The sequence below is a fragment of the Indicator indicator genome, chromosome Z (assembly GCF_027791375.1).
Source record: "Indicator indicator isolate 239-I01 chromosome Z, UM_Iind_1.1, whole genome shotgun sequence".
Taxonomy (NCBI): Eukaryota; Metazoa; Chordata; class Aves; order Piciformes; family Indicatoridae; genus Indicator; species Indicator indicator.
Window position 1 is genome coordinate 64,224,719 of NC_072053.1, and position 12,527 is coordinate 64,237,245.

Sequence of the window (12,527 nt, forward strand, 5' to 3'; positions counted from 1 at the left end):
CAAGGAGGGGCTGACAGCCACAGTGCAAACAAGTGACTTGGGCAAACTCAGAAAAGGCAGAGAAGTCTGGAAGCTAGAGCTTCCTGGTGCCTTCCTCCGCTTTGAGAGTGAGCTGCTACACTCCTGCCTGTGCTTTGGCATACAAATAACAGCCATGAATGCAGAAAAAGCAAGGTGCAAATCCCTCTCTGACAGGGTGAAGAGATTTATATATCTGAAAACATGGCAAGTGCTCTGAAATAACCCACTACACCATGTGTGACTAACCAGCAGGGAAGCAAGGATCCTTCACTTCATTCTCTGGATGCATCTGGCTGCTGTTGTTCTTTTCCAGCAAACCATAGCAAGTTCATTCTCAGGTCCTCCTTGTGCCTTTGCTGCCACCCTCACTCATACACTGAAACCATGGTCCAGTTCCTGCTGCGTTTTGTGACCTCTATAAATCTTGGTTGTCCTGGCCATTAGCTCAGTGTAAAATATGGAATAATAAATATTTATTCACATACTTCCTAGCTACCAACCTGAATCCCAGTCTTACACCACCCTCTTGAAATTGTACTAGTTTGGTTGTCAGGGGTGGCTGATAATGCTGTCTTTTTGAGCTCTAAAGAGTTAATAGGAGCAGTTTCTTTCCATTTGCATTCCTAACTTGCTTTATCAGGTCCTTTTGATACTCCCACCTCAGCTTGGGAGGAGTTTACTTTTCTGGGGTCTTCCTATTTGCAGGGACCATACACCACTCAAGTCACCAAGCCAGGCACCACTCTTCAGAGTTACTTTTCAACATACTCCACAGGAGGAGAAGACAGTCCTGCCTTCCCCCAGTAGTCAATGGCACGTACTTTGTAAAAGCCGGAGACTGAGCTTCCTGCAAATGAAAAGGTTAGAAATGGTCACTGTGAAAGACAGACACCTGTGGTTTTTGGGGAGTGGGGAGCAAGCACTAATCCTATAAATGTAGGTTTGTGGAATGGGCTGGGGAAGTGGTGAAATCAGTTCTGCATCTTATGGAAGTGTGTCTCTGCCTGTCAAACTAAAAATTACTAATAATTCCTCATGGTGAAGTACTGGTTCTTTATTGCACCAATGATATCCTCTCTCCTCATTAAGATTTTCAAGTACAACAGACTCTTTGGAAGAAGTCTATGACATCTTCTGCAACCCACAACTAGTAATTTCATTTTTTCTTACTTGCTTTTCTGCCTGTTCCTTTGAAACAGATCATGTGGGTACAGGATCAACAAAGACACAGAACAAGAAGTATGCAGACTGACTGAAAATCTCTATCAACCCACTCAGGAAGCAGCATCACTTGCTTCAAAGGTATGTAAGTTGTTCTGTGGCTTTGCTGGTTTTCACCCTTGATCTAGTTCAAAGAACACAGATTTCATGAGCAGAGTCTTTAACCTCACAAGCAATATAAATGTTTGGGTTTCTTCTCATCTATTTACTTGATTCTTATGTGTGCTTTAGTATTTTTTTCCTAAAAGAAAAAGAATGCTAGAAATAATAAGTGAGAAGGAAATACTTAGCAATACAGGCCACTCAAATGTGAGATTTTTTTCAAGCTATCATCTTTTTTTGTCTTTGAAACAAGCAATTAAATCTGGTAGGTTCCTCAGACATGCAGCACTAGATGATAATGAAACCTAATTTCAGAGATTTGCCTTAGCCATAATGTAAAATTTTTGCATGCCTGTGGAGCCTTTATATATAATAAAGGTCTGAACTTTATTACGCACCACTCTTGATTCTAAGTCTTTCTCCTGTCAAGACAATTTTGTGTTTCTGGCAAAAACCTTTCTGAGTTGCTCTTCATTGCTACCACTTTGAGGCAACATCTGTCTGTGTCTCATACAGGTCCAATCAGTGCATATTGGTAATACTTGCTGCAGTCACAATGGGGATTAGACCACATTTCGTTAAAAAAATCCAGACCAAAATGAAAAACAACAATAAATCTCAAAGAAAACATTACTAGCTTCTGTCAGTGTTTTTCATCTTGGTATGTTTCTATTACATCTGTGCCCTACTTGTGGAGAACTGACCACAGGCTCTAGGAGAAGCTTTGCCTGTTGACAAAGATGAAGTTTAGATGCCCTGTAAAGTGAAACATTTAAACTCTGCCTCTCAGGAAACTTGCCAGGCTTTCAGCTGGGTGACGTTGGTTTCTGTGACAAGGAATTCACTCAGGGCATTATTACTGATAATGTCCTTGTGATTATTTGCCAATTGGTGCTTGTCCTTGAGAACAAGAACTTGCACTGAGAATGTGGTCCTATACACAGGGATACATTCATACGCCGTGTATGTCACTAGCAAGCTATGTGGCTTCAGCCATTGCTACTAAATGATGTTTCATGAGCTCGTGAGTGGCACTGTTCACTTAACAGATTAAATAATATGCATATTTTTGCCTTACCTGGACTGTAGACCCAGAGAGTGAATACAGTGTTTTTAGCATTAATCCGCTGATAGGTTTTTCCATCTGGTGAGAACTCCACTTCAAATGTTTTTATACACCTAGAAAATAAAACTGGGTGGCTCAATAAACATAACCAATAATGTAGTGAGCTATCAAATTCTAATCTCAGGGCCATTTCAACAAAAAAAAGACAAAAAAATAGGAAACATTCCATTGATTCATTCCTACCAAATGTGGGATGGCATGAATTGTCAAGAACAACAGCCCCAGGAGTCCAGTGAAGAACACAAAGACTAAGTTGCTGTATCACAAGCAGTGCCCTTTACTCAAAAAACAGCTTTATCACAGCTGAAAAGTCTAGGGAGACTATCTTAAAAAGGAGCTACATCAGTGCTTCCTGAGAGAGTCTGCATGTAAAGTGGATTGCCTCTGAGAGTTACCTACAGACTATTTCCAGTCTTGTACAGCTTGTATGAGCAAGGAACTGGAAGCATTCTTTTCCAGCTCACATCCCCTACAGGGGTGTACAGGATCCCACCCAGGCACCTTCTATTAATGTAACTTTTATCAAGAATTTTCCTGTCTTCTATAATGAAGGTAAGTCCCTAAAAAATGCCATTGAATGCTGGTGAGAAACAGGTAGATTCCCTTCCTCAGAAATCATATTAGCCAAGGTTGCTCTCTAGAGTTACTGCAGCTCATTTTGTCATACAAATGCACTGTAGCATCTCTCAAAGAGCAAGAAGTCATTAATTAATTTGTGAACTCGTTTCACCTCGTAGGACTTGTGGCAACTTCAGGAGTAATATGCTGGTAACTCAGTTATATTCATCTCATTTTAAAAGCTACTTACTTTGTATTTACAGTGCTATCATCCCACAACACAATGACCTGCCCCTTTGTGAGAGACATCAAACGAACACCAGTCACCTGTCCAAAAATATATGGCCATGTAAGAAAACTACACAAACCAAACAGCCATGTCAGATTCCTGTGCTCATATTTTCTTACTAACTATTTGATTTGATTCTTTCCATTGAGACCAGGATCAAAATAAAATTCCTGGCTCTATGGATTTGTAGTCTACGTCTCTAACCTGTCAGCCTTGCAGAGGACCATCAGAGCTCTGGGCACTATTATGAACGTGGGTGTTACAGAGTGAGAAGATATAAATGTCTATTCTATGATAGTCATGATTCTATTTTAAATTTAGCTATCAATTACAAACTGAAGAGATGGTATCATCCCTGATAGCTCATGATGTGATTTTAAAGAAGACACTGCATTTTCCAGTACTGCATTATTATTTTCCCACCAAGGATATACTCTATCATGAGTTATGCCTTGGAGAGTCTTCTCATGAAAGGAAAGAAGAACTGTTCATTTACTAAGTCTTACTTCACAAAAAATAAGGCCAGAATGCTAGTCCAGGTCTTAATAAGACTTAAAGTAGGAAGTAGCTTGTAATTTGGTCATGGCTAGATACTTCATCCAGACTGGAAAATGGTTCTTACAGTCTTAATAGAATACAGCAGAATACAACACATACTTGATCAGGAACAGATCTTGGTCTTGCACAGATGTGGATAAGAAAGACTGAAGGAATGGGAAAGTCTTGCTTCAGTGTCAGGATACCACCCTCAGGAAATGGGAATGGCCCTGTTGTGATTGGGTCCTATGAAACCAAAGAGAAGTGTTGAGAATAACCTTTCATTTCTTCATTTCCAGGCTGTCACATCAGTGCAAAGTGATTGTGTATTTACTTTGGGACTATACATTTCCAATAGAGTTGGTGCTGATAAGTGGCTTACAGTCATCAAAGTTCTTCAAGATGGGAGACTTTTCTATCTCAACTGTTTTCCATCTCTTCAGGAAACAGAGAGTTTGTCTGTCTCACAATGCAGGTTGATGACAAATGCCCTTTAGCCACAATCTGTCAGTCACCTCCCATGGATACCTTTCAGGTTTGAGGTCCTTATAAAAACCACACCACTCTTTCTTAGCTATGGCTTCTCAGTGTGCCACAATAGCTATTGCTAACTACAATGGCCACTCAGTTGGTCTCTGAGGATGAAGTTTTGTGAGATGGCCAAGAGTATCTAACACCTTGTTGCTGCCTGTTGAAGCAAGATCTGATGGCTCCTATAGTATCCCACAGGACTTAGCAAGTGACTGGGAAGAGAAAACATAGTACTATGATAAAGTCAGAAGGCCTTGTCTATGGGCCCTGAGGGAGATAAAAATGTCCTCCTTTATTTTAACCTGTGAGTCTGAATGTGTATGGAAACTACAGGAGAGGAAGCTAAACTGACAGGTGGTTGGCATATTCTCACATAACACTGAGTAATCTGGGCATGGCTTTCCTCAGTAGGAAGGAGTCCTCAGAGAGGACTTACTCCTCAGTCCCCTTTGTGCATTCAAAATAAGTGAAACTGCAGGTCTTCCTATGAGCACTCAAGAGATGACAAGTATCTTCTGAACTCTCACTGAGTATATTGCACCTCAGGGAGTTGTTTTCTGTTATTGCAAGAGGTTAATTTCAATTCTCTAGTGCAGCAATTTGGCCATTCTGTAATACATACAGAATCATGGGACTTCATTGGTGTGACAAAACAGAAAAGGTCTCAAAGCTCACTGGAGTTTCAGATACAATTTGGAACTTGTTCTGGAGCGACTCTGTCTCATTAGTTGAGGGTAGGCCAGTAGCAAAGAAGCTGGTAATCTACACCTAGTCTCTTGTAAATGCAAAACTACCTGTTGTGTAGCAGCTACATTTCTCTGTGTGACTGCAGGTGCATTTTCGTATGTATACAAGTTATGCATGACTGTGGGTTAAGGACATTTTGACTACCTGAGCCAATTCCTTGTCTCTTGAGCTGTATTTAACCAATTCACAAACACTGTACCCAAAGAACACCTCAAACAAACACATGGTCATACCTCAGCATCCCTTATTTGCTGGAACTGTTCTGGGGAAGGAAAGTCAGGGCTTCCTATCTTTCTCCACTTCAGGTAGGGATTGGTTTGGTTGTTATCCAGGTAATATGTGACATACACCATCTCTTTAGGAACAGAAATGGAAGAAAGTAAACTCTACTTGGATTTAAATATTAACAACAATAAATTTAGCAGAGGGTGTTTAAGTCTACCTTCCCAAAAGCCTTTTCAGTACTTGGATGCCTGGCTTCCACTGGAAACTCATGAGTTCACATTTCAAACTATTACTTCTGTAACCAGAACTGAAACCCTCTCACTTTTGCCCAGACGCTACACACATTTGTTGGACAACAGCCATCAAGTGTGTAATCAGGTGGTCATGTTAGCTGTCTTGGAGTCATCCTAGTAAGGGAATTGTTGCCTGGCAATATCCAGCCAAAGACAAAAAGATTAATAGTTTTACAGAAAGGTAGCACTTGCAGCTGCCATTAAAGCCAAGGTCAAACTGCAGGCATTTTAGGAAGGAATCTTTCCCAGAAGAGCACCACCATATCTTAGAAAATCTGGAAGTGCCCAAAAGATGAGCAAGAAAGTTTGTAAATGAAACTCATTCTTGCAACAAAAGATAAATCAGCAGAAGTGTTTCAGCATATATTCTGTCCTAAAGATTCATTATGTGAGGTGCCTGCATGATGTTTGTTTACCTCTGAGTTTGGGGAAGTGGGTGGCATTCACTGTGACAATGCTGATATTGGATGAAGTCCTGTTATCATCACTTGAATACATCAGTAGGGTAGCTTGCCAACTGTCTGAGGGCTGCATCTCATCTGGGGTGTGCACAGATGCCAGAACACCAATTGTGCTGTTTTGAGTGCTTTCACCTTCACTGCTGTTCACTTCTGCAAAAATCTGCTTTTCCCCTGAAAAAAATGTGACAACTCTGTAAGCATCACTGTCAGTCAGTCTTTTATCAGCTTCCGATACAAGAAGGATCAAAATTTGGGGACCTACAGGTTGAGCTATATTCTTATTTTGCCAGGTGTAGCACTCAGCCTGACCTCATTTACAACAGCAGATGCACATTTACACAGAGCATGCACATACTAAAGCAGTTCTTATGCTTAGCAGTTCAGCCAGTGACATCTAAGCATGTAACAGTGAATTAGTATCTTACTTCAGCATGCTGCACGGGCCTTTCAACTGTGGAGATTTCTTAAAGATATTTGAAGCCTGATACAATGGCTCAAGAGCAAAGTACCAGTCAACAAAAAAAAAAGAGTGGTTGGCATACAAAAGATATAATAAAGCATTAAACTAAATCAAATGGTTAAAAGACTGTCAAGAACATCCTGAGCTATTAATTTCTCAGAGGCAATGAAGTTTCATTTTCTTAATATAACCAGCAATCAGAGAGTAGGAGAAATCCTTTTATCAGTAGTGAGATGGCTGCAACAATCTCTATCAGGCAGGAAGCTTCTAAGCAGAAGAGGTTATTGATGTGCTCTTTCACCAATGATTACTATACCTAGCAGTGCCAGCAACCCCATGACAGTCAGCACTGGTTTCCGCACCATCTGGACATGAGGTGGCCTTGTATTGTTCATCTGAAAACGAGCTGTCAGAGTCCGCTGCGTGAAGTAATGAGGGTAATAGCTCAAGAAGGCATTGTCATTACTCAGCAGTGTGTAGTTGATGGTGTTGTTGGCTTTGGAAATCAGCAGGTTTTGATGCTGTGCAATTACCTGCAAAGTCACAGAGGAGATAGAACTTCACCCTGGAGAAAATCCAACAAACACACAGTGTCTGTATCATTGTTTAGATCTTTACAGCATATTGAAAAGGGATACCACTCTGCCATTAAGAAAAAAAAATAGTTTGAAGAACTTTTGAAGAGTTATCTTCCTGATAACTCTTGGAGAAAATATTCCTTATGTGATACACTGACCACTAGAAAATTTCCACATGGTTTTGCCCACTAAAAGTCTCTGAAATAACTATTACTAGTACTCTGAAAAAAATTATTCATGCATTTCCATGGCTACTGCATGACAAATCATATTCCTCTGTTTTGAAAGTTACACCAGGAATCTGGATTTACCATCAGAATTAAAACAAAGTGGTTCTCAGTACTGCAGACTTTGGGCGCTGGTCCTTAATGCTGCTCCTCAATCAGTCATTTTACACACTTGGTGCTAACAAGGAATTAGTTCCCTCAGTATTTCACTGGTTGCTGTACTGCTTTCCTGCAAAATGTTAGCTCCCCCAAGCTCTCTATACAACAGATTGTACCTAAGAAGAGAATCAAACAGAAGGCTGACAGAGGAGGCCCTGAGAACAGACAGGCAGGAACCTGGACTTCTCATTACAAAAACATGGCAAGACCTTTAGGGCAATGAAGTGCATCTACACTAATGCACACATTGTGGGAAACAAACAAGAGGTGGTGGAAGCCGTTGTCTGTAAGGAAAATTATGATCTAGTGGCCACCACAGAAATGTGGTGGGATGTCTGACACAGCTAGAGTGCCACAACCAGTGGCTGCAAACCCTTCTTAAGGAATAGGCAAGGAAGAAGAGGTGATGGCATGGCCCTGTATGTGAGGGAGTATTTTGATTGTCTTGAGTTTAATGACGGTGACAGTAGAGTCGAGTGTTTATGGATAAGAGTCATGGGGAAGGCCAAGAAGGCAGATATCCTGGTGGCAGTCTGTTATAGACCAGCCAACCAGCATGAAGAGACAAATAAAATATGCTTTAGCCATCTGGCAGTAGTCTCATGATTGCTGGCCCTTCTTCTTGTGGGGACTTCAACTTCCCTGATGTCTTTTGTAAACAGGACACATCAGAGAGGGAGCAGTCACAGAGCTTCCTGGAGTGTGTGGAGGAAAACTTCCTGATACAGCTGCTTGCAGAGGCAACTAGGGAAGGCACCTTGTTGGACCTGCTGTTCGTGCATAGACAAGGACTTGTGGGTGATGTAGTGACTGGGGCTGTCTTGGGAGCAGCAGTCTGTTGTTGGTGAAGTAAAGAGGGGAGTCAGCAAAACTGGCACCTAGGACTCCCAGTGGGCAGATTTTGGTCTGTTTCAGAGGCTGGTGGACAGAGTCCCTTGCGAGGCAGTCCAGAAGGGCCAGGAGTCCAGGAGGCTGGACACTGTTCAACAGGGAACTCTTAAAGGCACAGGAATAGGCCATTCCCATGTGCCAAAACACAAGTCATCAGAGAAGAAGGCCAGCCTGCGTGAATAGAGAGATTTTGCTGCTGCTTAGGGAGAACAGGAGAGTTTGTGGTCACTGGAAGAAGAGCTAGGCCACTCAGGAGCTGTGCAAGGTTGTCATGTGACTATGCAGGGAGAAAATCAGAAGGGCTGAAGCCCAAATGAAAATTAATTTGGCTTCAGCTGTTAAGAAGAACAGGAAATCCTTCTGCAAATGTATTAGCAACAAATGGAGGACTAAAGAGAATCTCTGTCCATTGCTGGATACAGTGGGGAACAGAGTGTTCAAGAATGAGGAAAAGGTTGAGGTTCTCAATACCTTCTTTGCTTCAGTCTTTAACAGTGAGACCAATTGTTTGTTGGATACTTAGCTCCCTGAGCTGGAAGACAGGGATAGGGAACAGAATGAAGCCCCCATAATCCAAAGGGAGATGTCTGGTGACTACTTAGACATACATGAGATAATGGGGCTGGATTGACTAATTCTACTTTTGCAACTGCATTAACCCACCAGGAGACCCTGCTGTGATAAAACTGTTAATGAACTGAGTTACCTTTACAACCATAGCGGCATAGGTCACATCAGCTCGCCACAGCTGTGGAAGGGACCATCCAACCATTGGATCTGCTTCATCATTGTATACAGCTACAGAGGCAAAATTTGGAAACAGCTTCTGAATTTGTTCAACCACTTCGACTTCTTGTTGCAAGATGTAGAGAGAACTCCCACCTCCCTGCAACAATATTTCATATCTGTTTAATGGAGCAAATAGTAGTTAACACACGAGCAGAACATACAGACAAAACGAGATTCTGAAATGGGTCCCTGAAGTCCCTGAGGAACTGTGGGACAGACAGTATCAGTGTTTTATATAATGTATTACAGCATGTGCTGTTTGCATGACCTCCTCCTAGAATATAAAATGGAAAAGAGGTAAAAGAGTTGCTTCCTCCTAGGAATTAGGCAAAGGCAAATTTGCTTCAACTTGAAGTCTTGTAACTGTGAACATCTTTAAAGTTTTATTTGAAGCAGCAGCTATGCCACCTGCTAATGGCTGGACACTAATCTAGAAATCAACTTCATAAAGCAGAATAAAATGCAAGTTGCATTGAACTGACTAAAAAAATAGCCTTAAACTGAAGTCCTGGACTGACCTTCTTATGGAGAGAGATGTAGTCCAGCCTTACACCAGTCTCCCCTGTGAAGAAATTGGTTCCATTGTAGCAATGACACAGAAGACTCCAGCATATGGGTGACTTTGGTAATGGGTGGAAGGAATCCCCAGGCCCTCCAAATTTTAGTAGAGGACTGGCTGCTCTTAATCCTTCTGCGCAAGCATCATAATAGTTGAGAAACCCTGAAGTCCAAGCAGATGCATATATCAACAAAGATGATTAACTCAGAATAGAAACATGATCTAAAATTACAGATGTTGTAACATTTTTATTACATTTACTGGCAGAACTTCACAAACTGGGATTATTCCTTCCTATGTAGTGACAGCACAAGAAAGCATCAAAACCTTTGCTGTATTATTCACAATTTTCTTCCACAAGTCTTATGAGGACAGGGTCCCAAAGCATGCATCTGTCAATGAGGAGTTTTCCTTTTACTTCACCTCTCATTGCCTTACTTCCAGTAGCCTTACTTTATATCCAGATAGTGAACTGCATCTCTTAGTGTAACTCTTGTCTGTTTTCCCCTGTCTCCTATTCCTGTATCTGCAGCAATGGCCAAGCAGGGAATAAAGTGTAGTCACTAACATCACCTTAGCAAAAAGGGCCAGGTATACTTTTCACATTCCTTACTGCTTCTATCTAATTACTTCTTTGCCAGCATCTCTCCTTTCTCCATTGCCATATTATCTCCATACACCCCAAGCACTTGTCTTACTTTACTACACTAGTAAATGCTCCAAAACACACTTACCTTTCACAGTCATAGACACATTGTCAAAGTCATGGTGGTCTGGTTCATTCCATGTTTCAAAATTCCATTTAGCAACATGCTCCAATCCATATCTATCTGTAGGAGACACCTCATTTATCAGTTAGCTGTATATTCAGATAATCCTATCAATTAGTCACTGATCGGGACAATCCTATGGCTGTACCTAGTTGCACCCTGAGTACAAATACACTACAACACAGCATAAATATTGTCTATTTTTAATAATGAGAAAAATGTGATTTTGGTAGCTCTAACATGATCTCGTATTTTGGACGAAATGCAGCAATATTTGACAAAGACAAGAGATGATACGAATTACATCAAAGAGGGAGGGGATGTGAATTACAGCCTTGCAGTTAGGACATTCACCTAGGCTTAATTCATGTTGAGGCTTCTGTTTCATTAGAGATATTTGAAGCTGGCATGTGGGAAGGATTAAGGTTTATCACGTCCTAGTGCAGGCTGGTGGTTTACAACCACAGCCACATAAAGAAGTTAAAAGTCACTCCTCAGAGGCAGACAAATGTGCTACCCAGAACACTAATACTCATTCATGAAGATGGTCATGGATCAGAAACAAAAAGGGGCTACTACCCCACTTTCTGTTCTGGCACAACTTTTTTTCCCATTCTTTGATGAAATCCAGGGTCTTAAAATTGATCACAATGTACAGAAGTTTTTGAGGTAGTTAGAAAGGACTACAATAGAATAAGTAACAGGGCTTTTTAACTTTTTATCTTTTTTTTTTTTTTTTAACTTACCTATGTATCTGCTGGCCAGAATGGTAATGAAGTTTCTCCACTTTACTACCTGTTCTTTATCCTCAAAATCTAAAAAATATCCTGATGGATTTCCCATCAACTCAAATCCTAAAAAAAAGACACAGAAGATTGGCGGTCTTTTTTAGTGTGTATATGTGTGTGCTGTCTCCTTTTGATTAATGAATGGGTTATTGCATTATCTGAAATTAACTTGTTAACAAAGAAGCATCATTAAATTGTCTTTCTTTCCTGTTTCTACATGTCCCCAACAGGAATACTTCAGAGTTCAGGTTGCTTGTGTTTGTTATTTATCAATGACTATAACCATCAATAATTACTATCATAAACTCAAGGCTCAGAGGGAACTTTAAACAGAGGATGTTTGCAGAAATTCAAGGGAATTGAATTGAGAATCTACTTCTCTGGTCCTTTTAGGTGCATGTTAATGGGTACAAAGCTTTTTCCTCTTCAAGAGATCAGATCTCCTGATTCATACATCTCAAACGGTGGTTGAAAGCACGTAAAAACATTTATGTTATCTTAATTGCTGTAATAGTGTTTTACTCACACTGTTTACTCTAACATGGACACGAGCAAAGGCAAGTAGAAAAAGAATCAATTAACAACATCAGCTTTGGCAAAGCTCTCTATGAATTTCTGATGACTGTACAACATAAGCAAACAGATGTAGCACATTGTGGAAGCAGGGAGATGCCCTTACCTGGAATTAGCTTATTTTCCCACAGGCAATCCATAAGGTTATCCAAAGCAGTAAAATTGTAGTGAAGTTTCCCATTCATCACTCTGAAAAATACAGATAATACACAGTACAAATATGAATATTACAGCAAAGACGGCACTTGGTTGCAGATAGTGGATCAGGTAGCTGCCTTCATTTGGCTCTCAAAATTTACACATAACTAGGGTTCTTGGAATTGTGCACAAACTTCCTTCCTCTAAAGTTACAGTAAGTGAGTCATATTCCTTCTCCAATTCATGCTCTTTTCTATTCCGGCAGCAGCAATAGAAGCAATATAATTAACTTGGTTGCTGGATTTTGTGTTTTTAACAGGATATTATGATTCGTAACTCTTTGCTGAAGTGAAATTTATCTAGCCTTTTTTTTCCCCCAGTTTCCATTTGATTACCTATTACTAGGCCAACTGGTTTCCACCTTGTCTCACATGCAGTCTCTCTTGATCTTCTCTTAATTTGCAATATTCAATCACAGAACGAC

At 40.7% G+C, this 12,527-nt stretch overlaps 1 protein-coding gene across 1 annotated transcript; it reads right to left on the reverse strand.

Annotated features, from left to right (window-relative positions):
* Window positions 1-773: 773 nt before the first annotated feature.
* On the reverse strand, window positions 774-11,398 carry IDUA (alpha-L-iduronidase). The gene is made up of 11 exons (XM_054397610.1): window positions 11,291-11,398; window positions 10,509-10,604; window positions 9,734-9,936; window positions 9,133-9,312; window positions 6,888-7,104; window positions 6,067-6,282; window positions 5,366-5,487; window positions 3,975-4,100; window positions 3,279-3,355; window positions 2,423-2,523; window positions 774-868 (listed from the first exon to the last, which is right to left on the reverse strand). The coding sequence occupies exons 1-11, from the start codon at window positions 11,385-11,387 to the stop codon at window positions 774-776; spliced, it is 1,530 nt and encodes a 509-aa protein (XP_054253585.1). The 5' UTR covers window positions 11,388-11,398.
* Window positions 11,399-12,527: the final 1,129 nt, after the last annotated feature.

Excerpts from the sequence above, each read along its gene's own strand:
- IDUA (XM_054397610.1), bottom strand. The coding sequence starts at position 11,387 with ATGGGAAATCCATCAGGATATTTTTTAGATTTTGAGGATAAAGAACAG. Across the intron at positions 6,283-6,887 it reads GGGGTTGCTGGCACTGCTAG|GGGAAAAGCAGATTTTTGCA; the intron begins GTATAGTAATCA and ends CATTTTTTTCAG. Across the intron at positions 5,488-6,066 it reads CCACTTCCCCAAACTCAGAG|AGATGGTGTATGTCACATAT; the intron begins GTAAACAAACAT and ends CTGTTCCTAAAG.